Here is a 15543-nt window from a genome sequence, read left to right as displayed (position 1 = left end):
GTTCAGCAGAAGACAGAAATTCATACAGGTTTGAAACAACTTGAGGGTGAGTAAATGATGACACAATTTTCATTTTGAACTATTTCTTTAAATCGTTTTAACACAGATTGTGTTGATGATACAGTTTATGTAGATAACATATCAGATAATAGTTTGCAGTCTGTAATAACATTTTATTTGAATCCACTTGATGCCTGAAATTATTTGACAACTGAATAGATACTGCTAAAAAAACTAGCACAAAGTAGTTCACCAAAGATCCTCAGCGACATGCCATTTGTAAGCCATCTTAAAGCTAATGGCTTAATTTTCTTTAACCTGGCGTTCACCCATCTTTTAAATCCCTATTTAATTCAAGGCAGGCTGGGAACCTGAGCTGTCTGTTCAAGGGCAGTGAAGGCAGGGTGGATGACAAGGACATTCAGTGATGACACTGGCCAATGTGATGTCTATTGTCCTCATCAGTCTCCTCAGCTAGAGGCTCAAAGCAGTTCTCAAATTTCTTTTGAAATCTTTTCTTGATGTTCAGTCCACGCTGGATTTTTGTGTTAGTGCACTCCTGGGCCTTCAGCTTGGCGTAATAGTCAGAAAATTTGTTAAATAGGATGGAGATTGGCATTCCATTCAAAATAATGCCGAAAGATATGCACCCGAAGGCCACCACTCGACCAGAGTACGATATGGGCACCACATCTCCATAGCCCACCGTAGAGATGCTCACCTGTGACAGCACAAAAAAAAACAATGTTTATTTATATATTGCAAATGAGGACCAGAACGCTGCAAAATACACAACAAAGACCAGCTTTTTCTAAATGAAAAGGAAAGAAGCAAAAGAGAGTTATGTTTCCGTGTCAGTTTATCAGTTTGGTGATTAAAGTCAAAATTGTGCATGCAAGTCTTGTATAACTTAGTATAATACTTAGTAAGCCTCCAGGAAGTTCTAAACTAATCTAACTTTTCCAATCAGCATGGATGCCTCCAATTGAGCGGCATTACAAGGTATTATATAAGATTAAACACAGCTGCCAGAGGATAAAGACTAACAATTTAAAGAGGATAGAGGGATACAACAGGCAGCCACAGCAAATGATGATAATGATAACAATCATTTAAAAAAAAACATTCACACGCAAGTGATACTACTACAAACAAACATAATGATGCCCACTGGTTTAATATTTGAGCATCAAAGTTATGTAAGCTGTGAACATTTTGAATCTAAACGTGGACAACCCAATAAAATTAGGTTTGGATATTTTCAGTAAATCAAGAATACAGCCTTGCAGTCTCCTAAGAGAATTATTATTTATTTGTTTTTGTAAAATGGAGCATAGCAAAGAACTTCGGAAACGAATGAAACTGTTTATTGAGTCTAGTGCAGTGTTGATTTAGCATTATTAGGCCTATTTATTAATATTTTGAATGAGCTTTTATTTTATATTTTTAATTTTCTGTTGTCATTTTATTTTTAGTTTAATTTTAGTAATTTTGTTATGTGCTGTTGCCATTTTTATTGTTTTCTTAACATTACTTAACTAGTACTTAAACTTGTTTCAATTTGTTGGCAAGGCAACATTTCTAATTTTCGTTTTTCATCTAACATTTATATTGTATTTTAACTTTATTGTTTAAAACTATTGTTTATTGTTGTAGTTTTAGATAACAATAACACTGGTCTGGTGTGGAAGACTGACCAGTACAAAGCCCAAACCTAATCACCATTGGTCCCCTGTGAGCCGGCTCCATGTTCCCACATCAGTGTCTGACCTCACTGATGCTCTTGTCTCTGGATGAGAGTAAATCCCCACATCCATGTTCTAACATTGAGTTGAAAGCATTCCCAGAACAGATGAAGCTAAATAGCAGCAACATCCTAATAATAGCCATGGTTTTAAGACTTGCTTAGTTAATACATGGGTCAATTCAGGGTGATTGGGACACTGTTTTGTCCCCATCAACCTGATTTCGCCCCTACAGGTGTGCTGTCCACATACTTTTGGCCATTTGTATTAATATATGAATCATACTTTAGTTGTTCTAATTGTGGTGAATGTTTTGAGATATACTCACCGCTGCCCACCACCAGGCATCTGGTATACTGCTAAAAGGTGTTCCTACAGCATCCTGCTCCACTGAGTGCATTAGGGCGGAGAAGGTGAAGATCCCCATGATAATGAACAGAAACAGACAGCAGACCTGTTCAAAACACTGGCGAAGAGTGAAGCCAAATGCCCGCATCCCCGTCGAGTGCCTCGCCAGTTTCAGAATGCGAAAGATGCGCATGAGTTTGACAACTTTAAGCACTTTGCTAATTTTGCTAACCCTCGCCATGGTTTTCAGGTCATCTTGAACGCTGAGATCTTCCTGGTTAGCAAAAGCCTCAAATACCAGCTGGAGAAAGTAAGGCATGACAGCAACTAAGTCTACAAAATTAAGTGCACTCTTCAAAAAATGCTTGACGTCACAAGTTGTCAGCAGGCGAAGGAAGTACTCAAAGGTGAAGAAGAGAATTGAGGTGATCTCCACACACTCCATATAGGTTCTTCCATAGATCTTATAATCTTTCAGTTCGCTTACAGTATTCAGAGTCATCGCTACTATGGAGATGAGCACAAAGAGGCTGGAGAACACAGCAAAAGCCTTAGCAGTCAACGAGGAGTATGGGTTCTCCATTAGGTCCCATAGAATCTTACGAACACCACCCAAAAACATTGACTTGAAACCCTCCTCATTGTGCTGAGGCTCAATTTCCGCCATAAGCTCCTTGTTCACTTTCAGCTGGTCTCTTATCTCGTCTATTTTCTCCTCGTAGAGAATGCGGCAACAGCGGGGACTGTCCCTCAAGTGCAGGCCCCAAAAACGCATTTCCTCCTCAAAATTGACAGGGCAAAGACTCTCCATTACCCATAACACATTGCTACAATAAAAGTGGAAGATGTAGTGGAAGAAAGTAGGATCTCGGTCAAAGAAAAACTCGTTAGTGAGCACACAATAGTCGTCGCAGAGTGTTAGCTGCTTGACGGGATCTTTGCACAGGGCTAAGCGGCCTATTCTGGTTTTAGGGTATTTGATAGCCAGGTGCTTGGGAATGGTAAAGACTTTCCCACCTATATTCACATTGATCTCATTTGAATGGCGGTGTGGCATCTTTGCTGCTTCTGTCTCACTGCTTTTCCTCTTTTCTTGATCTCTTTTGTCACTTGCCTGAGGTGATGGTGTATCAAGGTTGTCCATCGACGTCCAAGGTTTCACAGAGCTGTCTTGTGAAAAAGGAAAGGCAATGTCTTCTTCCTCTATACTCTGCGAAAAGCTGGCATTAAGTTTGACACTTGCAAATAGACTTGAACGTCTCTTTTTCAGAATTTTAAGATGTCTTCTTGGTTGCTCCATTTTTACGGTAACTTAAATGATGACGAATGTGGAAAAATGTAATAGAACTGAAAGATGTAGAAATAAATGTAACAAAAAAACCCCACTAACTTCTTGTTAGAAATAAAAACAGAAAAAGGCAGATTCTACATTCCAACACGTCCCACTTTCCTTTAAAATGCGCATTGGTTTGAAGCTTCGAATAAATGTTCAGACAGATGGAGAAAACATATTCCACTGCTTCTAGCTTTTTAGAGTTTGCAATATAGCTAAAAAGACAGAAAGAAAAAGCACCTGTATTTGTTTCGGCTCAACTGAAGATCAAGAGTTGGGATTTGCCCCACCTCACTGATGCCATAATCCCATTGCTGTTCTTTCTGTCCTCAACAGAGTTAAAAATACAGTCATGAGGATTAGTGTAGTGATTTAAGGATTGAGCTCTAGGAGGAGGAATGGCAAAGGATAAATAGCAGTTGCAAGGATACTAAGGTTATTAAATGCTCACAGAAAAGTTCAATTTATGTTGCTTTTAATCAACAATATTGTGCTCAGTCTGATATTTAAACAATTCAGTGCAAATCCAATGAGAAAATCCTATAATCCCATAATTTCCTTATTTTGTTCTGTATTCTTTTCTCTACTTTCATATCCTCTCCACTCTTATGCACATTTTACCACCAATGTGATCAGACAAAACTTAAAATATAACATAACATAAACAAAAGCTAGATCTATAGTCATATTAGGCATGCAAATAACTTTCAGAAAAGAAAACGTTTAAGAATTTTTGCTTTTCTTTTTTAATTAAATTTATGGACAATTACTATTTTTGTGCAACTAGAGTAATGTAATATAAATGTAAAAAAAAAAGTCATATGTCTATTCTGGTTTTAGGGTGTGTGCTGAATTGTTGAAATTTCAAACTACACTAAGATATTATTTTAACTTTATTTAGCCTAGTAAACTACTTTTTATCTACTAACCACAATTCAAAGAAATGTATTTAAAAAGGAAAGAGATTTTAATGATAAAAATAAAAACACTTCCACGCAATATTTTACTTATTCACATTTTGTATTTATTTTTTGCATGACACCTCTACACAAACCTTTGGTCAGTTTATCATTAGTTTATAAAACAGATTATCCCCTTACTTTAAAAAAATCTTATAGACCAATATCTATGTTTTATTTTAGGGTCGAATTAACATTTAAAAATAATTGTACTGACATAATCAAAGACCACAGCTTCAGAAGTCTTCTTATTAGGCTATATGTGATTTCTGCAATTGTAGCCTACATACAGCTGGTCCTGGATCTGCAGTATAAAAGTTCCCCCTTATGATCCCGGAACCGGAAACAGAGTTGTTATAACTGCAAAACCATCTTTTATTAATATAAAGTCAAATTTTTTGGTTTGTTTCCATTTTTAACAATAAAATCAAAATGTAACATGTAATAAAACCTGATAATTTGAAAATATGCATTTTATTGTGGGTACATAAAAGCCGTCGAGACCACGTGACTTCCTTTCCGAACGAAGCTGAAATCATGGATGCCAGCCGCGTGCAGCCCATCAAGCTCGCTAGAGTAAGAAAATAGTATTTTATTGAATATTTCCCTTTGAATTATGCAATTTAATACTTGTAAGATTAAAAGTATACCGTTTCAATTCTTTTTGGGAAACGACAGCCTTCAATAATCTTATATAATCCTCTCACAACACTATAACGTTAGCGGTGTTTGTCGTTAGGCCTTTAGTTAGCGTTAGCATCCTGCAATCCAGCAGTTTGGATATCGATTGTCGTTTCCACCACATGTGCCGTTTAATAATGTCAGTTATAGTTAACTTTAATTGTGTATCTTCATTACAGGTTACAAAAGTGCTGGGAAGAACCGGCTCCCAGGGACAGTGTACCCAGGTGAGTTCAGAATTAACTCATGCTCCGTTAACGTAACTTACATGTGGAATATGATTAGCGACTTGATTAGAAAAACATTTATATTTGTGATGTGCATGAACTGAGTTGAGTTGCCTTGTATTCTTAATAAATTTTGCTGGAGGCAAATAACACTGCTTGTAGCCACAGCTCTTGTGAGTGATCAATTTAGTAAATATTGAAACCGTTGTAATCAGTATGACACGTTATGCGAAAATGGCTTTTAATTGTGCGAAAAAAATCTCGGTGTTGGTCATTTCTTATAAGATCTAGATGTTTTTTTTTTGTTGGATAAAAACAAATTGTGGCTGTTATTTTTAAAGTACAAGTTTTGATCCACACTCATAAGACTTAAAATACTGTGCTTCCATAGGTGCGCGTTGAGTTCATGGATGACAGCAACAGATCCATTATCAGGAACGTGAAGGGCCCAGTAAGAGAAGGAGATGTTCTGACACTTCTGGAGTCTGAGAGAGAGGCCAGGAGGCTTCGCTAGGTAGTATACATCATTCACTGCTGTAAATGCGTTGATCACCTCAGATTTATTTGTTGTATTATTTTAGAAGGAAAGACAAACACTATAAGCAAAAAAAAAAGTATATTGTCTGCACAGGTTTTGTGTGGGAAGACAATGTCAAGTTATAATATTTAATGTATCTGACTGAAAAGTCTCTGAATATTTAAATGCATTAATCTTAGCTTTTTCTCAGTGTTTAAATTATTTTAAATATTTTCTTTACTCTCTTTTGTGTGCTAGATGACTCCTATTCCTCACATCATATGTAAATTAAGGCAGTATCATCCATTTAAAATGCAGCAGACTTATCACAGATTTCCAGTCAGTTGCTGCTTGATGTAAGTTCTAACCATTTGTCTGTTTCCCCCAGCAGTGCACGTGTGAAGACCTGCCATGGCCAAACCAGTACTTGTGGAGCACATCAACACCAGCTCTACAGTTGGCAGTACAATATCATTTGTGCGCAGTTTGAAATAAAATGTCTTTGTGAATAAGTTGATCTCCTCCATTTCATCCCATGATTGTTTAAGGTGTTACCTTGTGTTTTACAATTACTCTATAGCAGTAGAATTCAAATGGTGGACTTGGTTCCATGCTGTGCATCAAAACAACATGCCACAAGCGATCTAGAGCCCTTTCCGTTCCTCACTAACTCACATTAAGAGCTCAGGTGATATGTTTATTTTGACAACAGTCAGCAGCAAAATAAGATACTTTTGCTAAAACTGCAGAAAATGAGAGTGCAGCAAATTCTATTATTTTTATCTGTCGTACAGATAACTGACCATTTAACTAAACCAGGTTTGTGCCAAGTGTGGCACCTTTAGTCCCCCCCCCCCCCTATACTTTGCATTATTAATAAGCATATTAAGAGCATTTCATAAATGATACAATTTGTACAAATTATTTAGAGAACACTTTCTGTGCTCGATGAGAGTTTTGATTATAAATTATGTACGTTGTTTGTTTTTAGTAGTTCATTAGAGTAAAATATAAAAATGGCCCATACTTCTGCACTACCAGTATGTTTTCTCAGTCCCAAGGCCTTGAATATGTGCCATTCATGTAGGTGTCTAATTGTAAAAAACAAAAAAAGCCTGATAAAACATCTGATATAACCATTTTATATTAATATCCAGTTGAGAGAAATATATACCTTTTTTTGGTAAATAATTCTGACATCACTGCTTTGGCCCAATATTCTCATCTTTGATGACTATTTTGAGTGTTTAGAATTTTTTCTTTTACGAAGTACTACGGCTGTTCAATTGTTTAAAAAAGTATTGTCCGGACCTCCGCTGGGAAGGTAATATAGAGACCGGACCTCTTGGACCTTTAATTGAATGCCCCAACTCTAGAGAACTAGTGGCAAGTTTCCCCAGTTTATTGTGAGGTTCGGTCAGTTCTGGCAAGACATTTTAGATTGTCATAATAAAAAAAACATCTTGCCTGACACTTGTAAGCATTATTATGTATCTGAATACATTATAGGCTTATATTTCTAATGTATAAGCTTAGAAACAACACCAAAATTCAACATGACTCAAATAATACAGTGAAAACAGTCTGTGAGATTGCTGGGATATCTTGTAAATTAAAGGGTATGTTTCTTGGTTCTAAGTTGTCACTATGTGATATGCAGTTATGGGTATAAGTGTAACTAAACATTTTAACATGTAACAAGCGAGGACATGATGCTTGTTTTCCAAAGCAATTTAAGCGGTAAATGAAGACTTGGCTAACTGCCTTATTTTACTGATGTCCTTGTTAAAAAACCATAATTTCGTTCAGAGTTTATCTTAAAATGTTTTAGCATATTTTCTGTTCGTTCAACACGAAGTGTTTGAGTCACTGTTCGTTGGATGTCCACGAGAGGGCACTATCGGTCCTCCTCCTAAGTATGCCTAGATTTGCCAGTGTAATCTTGAGCTGTTGGTGAGTAGAAACCAGCTGTCGAACTGTGTGATCCTGCTATAAGCACTGAACACATTTGCAGATGTTTAGGTCAGAGGCTCATGGTTTATTTTGATTACAGTTTTTGACCACCCCCTGGTTCTCTTGCAAAAGAAAAGCATCTGCACTTGCGGTTGTCGCCTTTTACTTTGAATGCTGCAAAGTAAAATCAAAATGGAAAATTCTTATTTTTCATGGAATATTGCAGTATTTATTATAAATGGTTTATGTGTGCACATCATTATTTTATTAAAGTTACGTGCCCTCGTAATCATCAATTAAAATAACTGATGATGTGTTTAAGGTCGGGACAACTTGTCACTCATGAGATCACAATTCCAGTGGAACTTTCGCAGGATAGACTAAATAAGATAGTCCCTCGGTTTTTGACAAAAGAATCCTACCTTTGAGAGATAAATCCCTCATGATCCATATCAAATTTCTATTTTCATTTTCAACTAAGGGGTTGGAAACTGGATTGTACTCTATCTGACTGATTTTTACAGGTTCTGCAGGGACCGATTCAACAACTCACAGATCTAGAATTGGTCACCCACTGGCTTTCTTTGGCACGATTAAGTAAGGACTGTAGAAACCCGGCTCTATTGCGTCCTTCGCCACCACATTTCCGCATGCAGGATATTATATGCTTGGTTCACTCTGTCATTCCTTCTTTTTTCTAACAGTAAGGGAATCTCACAACCGCATGCTTCTCAGTGCTTCCACTTTACTTCACGTGCTTGCGCAACTCAATGACGTCACACACAGAACTCTCAATTCAACCATACATGGTCTGTCCCATCCTGCATAACATATTGCAACATCCTCCTTTTTTAAAACAGTTCTATAGGCACAGTATGGAATAACTACATCATACATCTGTATACTGTAGCTTTTAGGTGTCATTAGAACAATTAAACAGATTTAAACAAAACCTTTCACGTGTGTTGGTCTCTTGACTATTCTGCCATCTGGTTGTCACAACACTGTTGCTGTTATCTGAACGTTGTGTGCATTGTGTATGTGTGTGTTGTGCATGTCTCTCGTACTGTCTTTGAATGTCCCTCATTCAGATGAATCTTCTGATTAGTCTGTTCAGTCTTGACACTCGTCTTTTGTGTGTCTGCTCTCAGGCACAGTCCTGAGATGTTTCCGATTTCTCCTTACAACAGTTCCATTTTCCAGCTTGACAGTGTATGATCTGTTACTGGGCATTCTTATAACATTTGCTGGTGTCCAGTATGTTCTGTGCTACTTGTTCTCCTTCCTGAAGAGGTCTAAGATCTTTTGCTCCTCTATTGTATTAGGCCTTTTTGCGTTGGTTGCCTTTTACTGCATGTTCTGTGTTTACAACACCTGACAGCAGGAGGCTATCATGCTTTGGCTATCATGCTTTGGCAGTACTGTTTTAGTTTTTCTGCTCATGAGTCTTTGTGCAGGACTGGCATTGAATCCCTGCCACAGAGGTAAAGAGGACGGCATTGAACCTGGGCAGGTGCCTAGCGAACTGAATCACATTGCTAGGTCTGATTGTCCTGATAAGCCAGCGCAATGGGTTAGGAAGTGCCAACCAGGCTTCCAAACTCCGCACGAGTGGTACCAGAGGAACAACGATTTTTGACATACCTGCAATGGGGCGGCGTAGCGAGCATTGGCCGCCATGTCTGGAAGTTGTGTGTGCCTACCCTGTTGCTGTACAGGAACACCTTCCTCGCTACGTGAACCCCACTTGAAACTGGCCGCTGACCTGTGAGGGGTTTTGTTTTATTGTGTGCTGTGGCCAGGCATGATGAAACGAGGGGCTCAAGTCCATCATGTCAGGGCCGCAGGCAGTGTGACCCAGAGAGTGCGAAATCTGCTCTTTCTTTGAAAATTTGGGTACTGCTGCCACTTGAGTGAGTGGCAGAAAAAAAAAAGGAAACTCTCCACCTGGCCCTCAACCAGAGGAAGCAGCAGTGTGCTCACCATCTCATAGATAAGAGCAGCTCTTGCCATCCCTGGTTAGCCGGTCTCAGGGGCGCTTCACACCTTCTTTGGGTTCTTAGCGGTCGCCTAATGAGCGGGCTGCGCCACTTTCCAGTGGGCAGCTCGACACTGCGGCCTGGCTGTGGATTCGGGTGGCAGCCAAGAAGTGTTTAATCGCCTCGGTCTGCTTATTTACTGCAGAGAACTGCTGGGCAAAGTCTTCAGCAGTGTTGCCGAAACGGCCACCTTGCGAGATGAGGTTGACGAGAAAGTGCACTTTGTCAACATCCCTAATCTTAGCAAGGTTCAGCCAGAGATGGCGTTCCTGGACCACTAGTGTGGACATCGTCTGGCCAAGAGCCCGCGCCGTGACTTTCATCACTCTGAGAGTGACGTCAGTCGCCGAACAGTTCCTGTATCAATCCCGGCTCATAACTACCCTCATGCAGTTGTATGAGTGTTTTGGCCTGATGGACCTGCTGAACAGCCATGACATGCAGGACATGGAGGTGTCCAGCGGCACTGTAAGCCTTTGTCGTCAGAGACAAAGTGAACTTACAGGCCCTGGACGGGAGCCTAGGACGATTCTACAAGGTGGTGGCATTTTGCAGGCATAAATGCACCACAACTGCAAGGTCCATCTGAGGAACCATCATATATCCCCTGGCCACCCCAACGTTGAGGGTAGTGAGGGTGGAAGAGCCTGGGAAGCGTGATCTGGCACTAAAAGTTGCCTTTTACAATTTTTTGAGTTCCTCATGCACTTCCAGGAAGAATGGCACTGGTGCAGGTGCAGCTGTAAGTCATGCTCCGAGTACCAGATACCAATCATCCTGTTATCGTACCATAATCGTCGGCCTGGGCAAGCATGGCTGCCAACTCTGCGTCCTACTCAGACCACTCAGGCCATACTCAGGGCCACTGCACCTTAGGGTGGGAGCCCAATCGAGGTATCGACTGCAACCAGAAATACACAGGTGGAAAGGCATCATTAAAAAGAAGCTCTTCACCAACGTTTTGCTCTTTTAGAATAAAACTGCTCTTTTCAGATTGCTGAAGCACTACACCTAGCTGTGGTGCTAAGTGTGGTCCCAAGTTTTTTTTTCTCCATTCTGTCACCTGATGGAGTTTCCTTGCCACTGTTGCCTTTGTCGTCTTTGGCTTGCTTAGTTGGGGACACTTAAGGCGAGACACGGCAGGCAAAAACATCGATTTTTCATGCAGTGGTCAGTTTTGAGATTTTGGCCGAGTTTACTCCTTCAATATGTATTCTTTCAAGCTGCTATAAAGAAAACGCTGAAAATATACATTACGATGTTTATTTTATTACATTTTGTTTACTTGCGGCAGTAAGTTTCTCCCGAATTTACCAGGAAGTTAGTATTCCAACGCGACATGCCGAGCTCCGTCTGTTCACTGAAGTCTGTCATGTCCGGGATCGTTGTAAAGCTCTGAGTCTCCCGCACAACGCTATGTAAACCAAATATGGGCATTTCCTTTCTATCAGTAACCAATCGTGAATGTCCAAAGGGGGATTTAAAGCTAACGACGAAATCTCATTTAGAACTATTAAATCTTTAACTGCCATTTTCGCAAAATTATTTTTTTTGCGTTTTTTGTCATTCTCCAGTAGAAACATCTCAGCCTATGTAGCACCTGTGTACACCAAACTTTCCAGTTATACACTTAGCAGTATTCTGAAGATCTGTTCAGAGGGATTTGTTAATAAATCATTCCTGGCCTGATTTATGTGACATTTTAATTAAAAAAAAATGGTGAAAATCGATATTTTAAGGCTATGGACAGTATATTTTGATTTCCTAGTTAATGAAAGCATATATCCTGAAATCCCTCTGAACATCTTTTTCCATCTTGTGTGTAATCAAAATGAAAAAATAATTTTGCTTCTGGCTTTATCATATTTTCAGATATATCTACTGAAAAAATATGCAAAATTGCACGTATATTTAATGAGATAATACCTAATTTGCATAATTAAACATACAAATTTCAAAAACTTGTAAAACATTTTTTTTATGAACTTGTGTAAGTAATGAACTGAGGAAGTTTCATGGTGATATCTATTATTTTAAAATTTTACCCTATTCACCTGTAGTGTCTCGCCTTAATATTCAACAATATTATTGATCTGCCTGCATTGACACCATTAAATGTGAACTGAACTGAACTGAGCTGGACAATGACATCAATGTTTTCTTTTCTGAAGGATCAGAGGTGTTTGGGGCTCCCAGAGTCAGCATTCGCTCTGTTCCCACGGCTCTCGACCTCGACCTGCTTGCCACAATGTGTTTCTTGTAAAAAAAAAAAAAATGCCTTTAAGGTTTTACAAAATAAAAATACAGCTTTCCTCTTAATCTGTTCTCGTATACCCCTCACATTAAGTGAATAAAATGACAAAGACAAAGTGAAAAGTAGAACAAGAAGTTGACTCAAAAAAGTTTTATGTAGAACAAACAAACATGGGTTTATAAATCTCTGAACTTTTAAGATAGCTAGAGTAAATAGCTAGAGTAAATTGACTTTAGATTGATTTTAGAATGCATACATCCCTTTAATGTTACGTCAGGACTTTCATTAAATTTTTATTTCTTTACCCTCAATAGTGGCTTTGGTTCTGACGAAGAAAGATTTTTTCCCTTGCTTTCGTGCCTCTTCAATCTGTGGCCACAATTTGGTGTGTGTCTCTTTATCTTTTGTAGTTCTTCACTGAGTCTTCATCAAACTTTAACTTCTTTGTTTTGAGGAATTCCAAATTCTTGGCACATTTCCATACCATTTCTTTGGTTGATCTGGATATTAATCTTGTTATCACAGGTCGAGATTTGCCATCCTCTCTCCACCCGATCCTATGGCTTACGTCAATTTGGGAGCGTAGATCTTCTTTGGGGTCTTGAATGACTGCCTTAAGCCTGGGACACACCAAGCCGACGGTTGGCCGTGAAGGAAAATATTTGTTTGTTTTTTTATCTTGGTCTCTTGATCTTTTGTCTGTCATCTTTGAATTTTTTTAACAACTGTGTTAGAACACTTTGGGCCAGATTTACGAAACAGGGCGCGCGAGAGCGCATTTCCAAAAAAGCACAGATGGGAGTGGAAAGTTTGCACGTGATCTACTGATGACGCGCAAATTAAAGAACACATTTCCATAATGACCAACACAATCTACCTAAGATAGACCAACACAATCTATCTAAGAGCAACGCAAATTAGCGTCTGGTTTAAGACATGTTTTTTGGGGAGGTAAATAATGGCACAAATACCAGTAAATTGACTAGCGCAAACCTTAGTAAATCACCTTGCATGATTCATTTAAATACTCTCCTCCCATAAATTTAGCATCTGAAAAGGAAACTCCAACAAATGCAATAAGGTCAGCCGCAAAAATAACTGTGTCCACGCCTTTTCAGCATAATTTTTCACTGCATGTCTTTAGTAAATCTTGACGGTAGTTTTTTAACGCCAAAAGAGGGTTTGCACTTTACTCATCAATAGCATTCTTTCTTTCTTTCAATATTTCTTTCTTTCTTTGAATTGCAAATATTGGGTTCATTCATGACATATACAAGGGTGAATCAAATACAAGTCTTTGCTAATATTTACACAAAGGCAATAGCGATTTAACTAGACCAAAGTAGGTAATTTCAACCTAATTTGGAGATTTAAGAAGACACTATAGGATTCGTTTGGCACAGCAATGTTTGCTGACATTCACATTTGATATTTTACATACTGACATATAAAGAGTGTCTTCACAGCAGATACGTGCATGGCATAGCATACATGTTTACCCGGATACAAATCCCCCCGCCTTGATGTCCCTGAGGTCTCATCTTTCTCTCAGGTGGAAAAAACAGGGGTGACTGTCGGACAAACCCACCAGTGTTTGTCATTTGTAGTAAACACCCTCATGGTGTATTTCCTAAGTCCAGGAAACAATTGATGTTGTATTATTTAGTGCTTATATTATATTTACAGATTAAAATATTTTGCACTGTTATTCCTGATTATTAAATAGGCTCATGTAATATCTATTTTTTTCCAATGATGAAGAAAATGTGTTTTAATTTCTTTTTTGCATTACTGTGCTTTCTTTTAAACAAACTTACATTGTTAATGTGAGAATCGACCCTGACCTGTTGCATCATAGACGCATAACCTTTGTTCAATGTAAGTAGAGCAGCTGTGCCTCCACATCCGTTGAATAACAAGGCTGTGTCAGTGGAGCGTTGAGTTTCACTTGGGTCAGTGAGGAAACGGTTGACCCTGATTTACTGCTGCTGGTTCTGTGACTGACCCATGTTTATGATGTTCATTTTGAGTAGCGAAGGCCCCAAGGACAGTTTTAATCATTTTCACAGAGGACCGAGGTTACTGTAGGACATGTGGAGCAACCTTTGACCTTTAAATAAAACTTTTTGCAAAAAAATAATTTAATAATATTTCTATTGGGCCCTGATCTTTCCAAGTACACTACCGTAAAAGTTTGGGCACATCACAGTTTTCCAATTTTTTGGAAAGAATTGATAAAAAGTTACATTTGTCACAGTCGTGCCATGTTTAGTTTCATTGTTTTTTCTTGTTCAGTTTCTAGTCACGGTTTTCTTTGTCTTTGTTTTCCCTGTGTTCGAGTTTTTCATTAGTTGTCATGGTTTCTGATTAGTTCACAACTGTCCCCTGTTCCGTTAATCATCTAGCCCTGTGGATTGAAGCCCTCTGTTTCTTCTGTTCAGTGTTCTGCGTTAACATTTATGGTCCTTGTAGTGTTTTTTGCTCTTTGTGTCAATTAATGTCTATTATCATTGTTAATTTTGTGTCATCATCCTCCCATCATCCTTGGGATTTAAACTACACGCAGAACCTAAAAGACAAGATTAATACTGTGATTTTTGCTATGGATATTCCAGCAGTTAACTTCCTCTAGCTGAAGCAGGTGGATCGCTCCCTCAAGGATCACACGAGGGATGGCCTGCACATGGATGGTCCTCGAGGGAGCTTTGCTGACTATGTGGAGTGGGTGCTGGTGCGAAATGACTCACCATTTACCATCTGCCTGCAGGACACTGCAAGCCCAGTTCCAAGTAGTCTCAGTCATCGCTGGACATGCCAAGTTCCAAGTCATTTTGGTCTCCGATGGTTCAGCCCAGCAACAAGTCTTCATCATCCAGCACCAATTCTTCCTCGTCCTGCCCTATGTCTCCTTCGTTGCGGATGGTCCCGCCCAACTCCCTGTCCCACCTCCACTGCCAAAGCCATCCAGTTCCTCTGCCTCGCCTCTGCTGTCTCCTTTCAGCCCCTGGGTTCCTCCAGTCGTTCCACTCTGCTGCACGAGTCCACCTTGGGCTTCCCAGTCATCAGCTCTGCCTTGGCCTGTGGATCCCTTAACTCCTCCACAAGCTTCCAAGCCCTGGACTCCACCTTGGCCCTCCTAACTTGGATTGCCATCCCTCATGCTCCACCAGGCTACCTCGTCCCTCTGGCTTCACCTTGGTCTATTGTCGCTCTGGCTCCACGACGCACTTCCGAGTCAGCAGCTGCACCTCGACCCTCTAGCCCTCTGGCTCTGCCGGGCTTCTCCTTCCCTCTGGTTCCATCATTGTCCTCACTTGTCCACCCTGGTCTGGTAAGCCAATGCCTCCACCTTGACCATGCCCGCCTTCAGCTCCACCGTGGCCCTCCAGGCCGTCAGTGTTACGCTGGGTCTTCGGCTTTTCGGCTCTACCTAGGTCTCAACCTCCACGGGTTCCTTCTCAGTCTATCGTCTCCCTGGTTCCACTCG

General features: G+C 39.7%; 2 protein-coding genes across 3 annotated transcripts; one reads left to right on the top strand and one right to left on the bottom strand.

Moving 5' to 3' along the window:
• Positions 1 to 76: 76 nt before the first annotated feature.
• Positions 77 to 3695, bottom strand: LOC311292710 (potassium voltage-gated channel subfamily V member 2). Its single transcript, XM_084412490.1, has 2 exons — positions 2074 to 3695; positions 77 to 721 (listed from the first exon to the last, which is right to left on the bottom strand). The coding sequence occupies exons 1-2, from the start codon at positions 3391 to 3393 to the stop codon at positions 422 to 424; spliced, it is 1620 nt and encodes a 539-aa protein (XP_084268616.1). The 5' UTR covers positions 3394 to 3695; the 3' UTR covers positions 77 to 421.
• Positions 3696 to 4726: 1031 nt separating this feature from the next.
• On the top strand, positions 4727 to 6322 carry rps28 (ribosomal protein S28). Of its 2 annotated transcripts, none has more exons than XM_084412474.1 (4): positions 4727 to 4961; positions 5246 to 5293; positions 5685 to 5807; positions 6202 to 6322. In XM_084412474.1, exons 1-3 carry the CDS (start codon positions 4923 to 4925, stop codon positions 5805 to 5807), a joined length of 210 nt encoding a protein of 69 aa, XP_084268600.1. In that variant the 5' UTR covers positions 4727 to 4922; the 3' UTR covers positions 6202 to 6322. The 2 variants fall into 2 exon arrangements, with proteins under 2 accessions (XP_084268600.1, XP_084268601.1); XM_084412475.1 differs by having other exon boundaries at positions 6199 to 6322.
• Positions 6323 to 15543: the final 9221 nt, after the last annotated feature.

This window comes from Rutilus rutilus (assembly GCF_951802725.1).
Source record: "Rutilus rutilus genome assembly, chromosome: 6".
Classification (NCBI taxonomy): Eukaryota; Metazoa; Chordata; class Actinopteri; order Cypriniformes; family Leuciscidae; genus Rutilus; species Rutilus rutilus.
The sequence above is the reverse complement of the archived record's forward strand: the minus strand, read 5'-3'. Positions and strand labels throughout refer to the sequence as shown.

What these genes read in the sequence shown, in the direction of transcription:
- LOC311292710 (XM_084412490.1), bottom strand. Translation starts at nt 3,393, where the DNA reads ATGGAGCAACCAAGAAGACATCTTAAAATTCTGAAAAAGAGACGTTCA. An exon ending in ATGCCTGGTGGTGGGCAGCG is followed by an intron (nt 722 to 2,073) that starts GTGAGTATATCT and finishes GTGCTGTCACAG; the next exon opens with GTGAGCATCTCTACGGTGGG.
- rps28 (XM_084412474.1), top strand. Translation starts at nt 4,923, where the DNA reads ATGGATGCCAGCCGCGTGCAGCCCATCAAGCTCGCTAGA. An exon ending in AGCCCATCAAGCTCGCTAGA is followed by an intron (nt 4,962 to 5,245) that starts GTAAGAAAATAG and finishes TCTTCATTACAG; the next exon opens with GTTACAAAAGTGCTGGGAAG. An exon ending in CCCAGGGACAGTGTACCCAG is followed by an intron (nt 5,294 to 5,684) that starts GTGAGTTCAGAA and finishes GTGCTTCCATAG; the next exon opens with GTGCGCGTTGAGTTCATGGA.